This window comes from Eptatretus burgeri, chromosome 7 (genome assembly GCF_056783735.1).
Source record: "Eptatretus burgeri isolate ZD-2024b chromosome 7, Ebu_testis_v1, whole genome shotgun sequence".
In the NCBI taxonomy this organism is placed as follows: domain Eukaryota; kingdom Metazoa; phylum Chordata; class Myxini; order Myxiniformes; family Myxinidae; genus Eptatretus; species Eptatretus burgeri.
This window is the reverse complement of record NC_140967.1, coordinates 18,134,290-18,139,289: the sequence shown is the minus strand read 5'-3', so window position 1 is coordinate 18,139,289 and position 5,000 is coordinate 18,134,290. Positions and strand designations below refer to the sequence as shown.

Here is a 5,000-nt window from a genome sequence, read left to right as displayed (position 1 = left end):
CAAATGTGGCACCAATCCCTTTACCAATCCCAGCAATAAGTTCAATCCAAATGTAACATTGCCAGTGTGTTTCTGCAATGGCGCAACAGTCGGCAGTGCACTCATTTAGGACATTAATCAGTTATCATTATTAAAGGCATTACAATACAGTACATGTACCTGTACACTGAACTGGATGACAATACAATATTAATAGTACTGTACTGTTCGTATTTTGCTGTCCTGCTTCGGCCGGTACTGCACTCTGTTCGTTATGACAATTTCATGGCCTACTCTTTTTCCAAGAAACAAACACGGTATGGGATCTTTTCAAGTCTCACCAAAGACAGCAAGGTAAAAACGAAGGCAACTTTGATGGTGGAGTTTAACTATTGACCGAGATTTCCCAACTGTATTTCAGCAGATTCAAAATGGAGATTTGAACTCGACATGCTCTTTCGCCATCTTCTGACTGCTCCAGGTTTGGCATTTGACTTTAATCTTCCATTGAAAAAGCAAGCTTTTTTGTATACATGGTCGAGACTCATGGAAGAGCTGGTGCATAATGGAATGGAACAAAATGGAAAGGGGGAAAACACCAACAGCAGAGCAGAAGTGAGAATGAGAGAGAGACAGAGACACAGAGAGAGAGAGAGAGAGAGAGAGAGAGGGGAGAGAGAGAGAGAGAGAGAGAGAGAGAGAGAGAGAGAGAGAGAGAGAGAGAGAGAGAGAGAGAGAGAGAGAGAGAGAGAGAGAGAGAGAGAGAGAGAGAGAGAGAGAGAGAGAGAGAGAGAGAGAGAGAGAGAGAGAGAGAGAGAGAGAGAGAGAGAGAGAGAGAGAGAGAGAGAGAGAGAGAGAGAGAGAGAAAGAGAGAGAGAGAGAGACAGAGAGAGAGAGAGAGAGAGAGAGAGAGAGGGGAGAGAGAGAGAGAGAGAGAGAGAGAGAGAGAGAGAGAGAGAGAGAGAGAGAGAGAGAGAGAGAGAGAGAGATCAATGGGAGGGGGAGAAGGACACATGGGGTGAACAAGCTGCATGAAATACTGCAAGAAGAGGGGAAAAGAGGGGATGAAACAGAAATGGAATGAACCAACCGACAACTAACAAACACAGAGATGAGGCGAGGAGGGGGGGGGGTCACAATAACTTTAAAGAGGAGCACTTCAGAATGGGGTCCTTTAGGGTAGAAGAGATCATAAGTATAGATAGGGGATGACCCGATATAGTGGTGAACAGCTGTCTTGAAGCACTGGAAGGAAGAATGGGATCAAACAGACTGGGGAATTTTGTTCCACAGGTGAGAGAAGAGAGGAACAAATGAGTGGAGGTGAGCAGTAAGGCTGGATTTTTGGAATAACAAAAAGCGGGTTACCAGCAGATTGTGAGCCCTTCGTGCAGCTCAAAACACATCTGGTAATACAATAAAATCATTCGACCCATCCCCTACCTTTCATCACCTGAATACATTCCTGCCATTACAAGAGTGTGAATATAAATAATTATGTTGAACCAGCTGACCCCCACCCCCCCCCCCGCTAATGACAATGTACTCTCAAACATGTCGGCATCATTTTTGCAGTTAAATAAATCCCTTTTGAGTTTTTGACTGTGTTAATATGTCCGTCATCATCATGAGTTACTGGGAGCCAGTTGTGCAAGTGAATGCACACAGTTTTTTATTTCCACCACGCCAAATACTTTTTTAAATATCTGTGCAAATGAGTCAATGGATTGCTGCAATGGAGTAATGTGTCAAAAATTCCAGATTCCAATCGGTGGCGTACAAATTGGCAAGAACGTCTATGCAAGACCCGATTTGAACTGCTGTTTAAGAATTGGTGGGTCATCAAAATGACGAGTCAAATGTGTAGGTATGAGTTTCAGAAATGTACTTTTTCACTAACTTTTGTTAATCTCAATATGGACCAGTTTTGAAAACAAGTGCAAATACACAAATTAGCCACGTCTGCTGATAAGACTCATACACACATCATGGTGTTGGTGGGGGTCGAATAAGGGAAGTTACAGTGACTGATGTTACAATTCCATCTTAACAAATATTTATGAAGAGGTTGGTGTGCAGTTTTCTGAAATAATATATGTAGCCAGTAACGGAGCACGCAACGAAAACATTGCAATCACCCAGACTTGCCTTGAAACCAGCAGCATGCGGCTGAGTCAACGGTAACAAAGTGACCTGTTCTGCAATCTGCTGCAGTAATTCACAGTAATGCTCCTGGAGATGGATCATCTCGATAGTTTCCATTTGCACCACCAACTCCACTTGTGTTTCTGTTTCACCTTCAACATCTACATTCATGTCTTGCTCGCCCACCTGCGTCTGCATACAAGATCCACAATTTCAAGGAAAGAAAAACACTTACCAGCACTGCAACGAACACGACTCGAAATTATAGCCGTGGAAGATCCAGCATCATGTCTTTTCAACCTCAGATGTGCTGGTGTCTACAACCCTGCATGTTAAAAGTATCTTTAAGCAGAGGACGTGCAAAGCAAAAGATGTGCTTCTTTCTCACCACAAAGAAATCGGTGGCTTCTCGGACATCTGCTGCCGAGCTCTCACCTTGCCTTGCACGCCATGCCCTCTAAATCATCCACACTTGCCTAGCGTTGGCAGGTCATCGACACAACAATCCATATTTGTCCCTCAAAATAATATTGACACTTGGAGTGGGTTTTGTCAACTTTTTTGCTTTTTGATGTTTTCAACTTGCGTGTGTCCATCCCATTATCCAGATGAACGTGGATGTTTGTCATCTCACATAGCCTCGTAATGAACCCATGTTTTGTTTTTCTACATTTACAAACATAGCCTCCAATACATGTCATGCCCACATGATATTTACAATCCTTTATCAGAAATTTAACCTTTCATCTGTCAACCGTCATCTGTCTCTTCAGGGTTTTTAACACAAATAGCAAATTATTAAAATGTGCCAGCCAAGAGAGCAAAAAAAAAAGTCTCATAAGGAGGCCGAATTCGAGAAAACGTACGCAGGTTTTTGCTTCATGTCCATAACCTGGGAAATTTTTTTATTTTCGGGAGCGATCAGTTACAGATACAGCATCAAAACAAAGGGATGCGTCAGAAGAACGTGTTGCATGCTTGGAACAAGATGGCCCGTCAGGCAGGTACTCTACCAGTCACAGTCAGGAAAACAAATGAAAAGGCTACACCTGCAATTGTCCAATCCATGACAAAAAGAACAAGCTATTTCAGTTTCTGTCATCTCTCTAAATCCACATCAAATATATCATATCTCAGAGAATCTAAAGAGCAGAGAAAGCTGAAAAGCGAGACAAAGAGTTGGTGCAAACAAGATCAAATATTAAAATAAAAAAAACAATTGATGAGCTTCAAAATAATATCAGCAACAGCAATTTTACATTCCTACCTCTATTTGTTGATCCTGTACTTCATTCACACAATTGTCTGCTTCAACATTTGAAGCAGTGAGTGGCAAAGAGTTTTCAATATTAAGATCTCCGATCGTTTCTTCACGGGCCACCGTGGAGGAATGCGCAGACGTTGCAATAGTTTTGCTGATTTTGCATGTTGGGGCATCCCTGGGGATCTTCTGTCCTTCTTCTTCTTCTTCTTCTTCTTCTTCTTCTTCGTCTACTTCCATAGTGTCATTGCGATCTACTATAGAGACTGTTTCTTTGGTATTGTTGTACACAGAAGGAGAAGCAAAGCTTTCCAAGTATGGGTAATAGAGCCTGACATCAAGCTCTTGATTCTCAATGGGATCAAGAGGTCCAAGCATGCTGTAAACAGCTGTGACATGCAAGAAAGGAATTGTGATTATAATCATAAAAACTTGTAAACACACAACTTGTAGTAATTACCAAAGGTCACTGTTTTTAATTTATACAACAGCTGGACATTTGTATTTTGTTCTCTTCAACCTCAACAGCCAGCAAGAGAAGGTCAAGGGCTCTTGTGACATCCACCTGATATGCCAAAGGAAATTGTGTATAAATGGCCACCATGTTACTAAATGAGCTATCCTTCTCTCTTTCGCCAGTAAATAGTATGGACTCATTAAAATAATAGTTCTTTGAGACAAATTTTGATAATTACAAAAATATTGTCAGATGTAAGAGAGGAAGGAGGGGGGGTATCCATAGTAAGATTATATTAAGAATAGTACGGTCCTATCTCTGTGGAGCTTAGATTACTCTTGTAACAAGGAAAAAATCTCACAGTAAGTAGTATTGTAAAACATGCACCAAGGAGGTAGTGTGTTAAATTTACAAAAATGTAGGGTAAGTAAATTTTGTAAAACCTCTTGTAAATCAGGTGAGACTGGGTGAGGTCTTGTGGCACCAGGCATTTAACACAAAAGGCACAATGCATAGTGCATTTCAAACTATTTGGCCGGCAAGCCGCCGAAGCCATGGCAGAGAGGACAGCTGCGGAGCCTTGGAGAGGGGGCGGTGAATACTTTTCTACAGGGGAGTCCCACAGGTCGGGATGGCTCCGCCCACAAGCAGTGGGTGGCCAATAACGGCAGTGTTGTCGTTGAATCCACATGGTCCGAGTCCGAGTCCTTGGTATCCCCGAGTCCGAGTCCTTGGCATTCCCGAGTCAGAGTCCTTGGCATTGTAAAGTGGCAAAAAGAAAAAAAACGAATTTGTGTTTATATATTAAGTAATAAAGATAATTAAATATCAAAATTGACTAACAGTGTAACTCATTAGTTTTCTGATAGCATATGAATCTTGTCCAGAGAATATGGAAGTAAAAAATTTGCATTTATTTGTCAACTGTCAAAGTTATGAAAGTCCAAAACAAAAAAGATCTGTTCAGCCATCTCTGAGCAAAATGTTGAAACGCAGACACCTTGGCTCTTTTGTAAAAACCTAGAAATTAAAGGGGAAAAATATTATATTTTCAGAACAAGGAGATGAATGAGATCTTGTATTTAACGTTCGTCACTTCGAGTAAAAAGAAAGATGTTTGACTTTGAAGTGCAGTTAGGCCAAAGTCACATTTGCTCT

General features: G+C 41.4%; 1 protein-coding gene across 7 annotated transcripts in view; it reads right to left on the bottom strand.

Annotated features, from left to right (window-relative positions):
• LOC147022760 (protein mono-ADP-ribosyltransferase PARP10-like) overlaps positions 1-5,000 on the bottom strand; it is a 110,717-nt gene that overhangs the window by 42,937 nt on the left and 62,780 nt on the right. For all 7 annotated transcript variants that reach the window (XR_015059900.1, XR_015059899.1, XM_085887556.1 and 4 more), the window contains 2 exons: positions 3,392-3,774; positions 2,128-2,316 (listed from right to left, as the gene is read on the bottom strand). Coding sequence is in view for 5 of the 7 variants with exons in the window: in XM_085887556.1 (XP_085743682.1) it covers positions 2,128-2,316; positions 3,392-3,774 (572 nt within the window). In the remaining 2 variants the exon portion in view is untranslated. The remainder of the gene's footprint in view (positions 1-2,127; positions 2,317-3,391; positions 3,775-5,000) is intronic.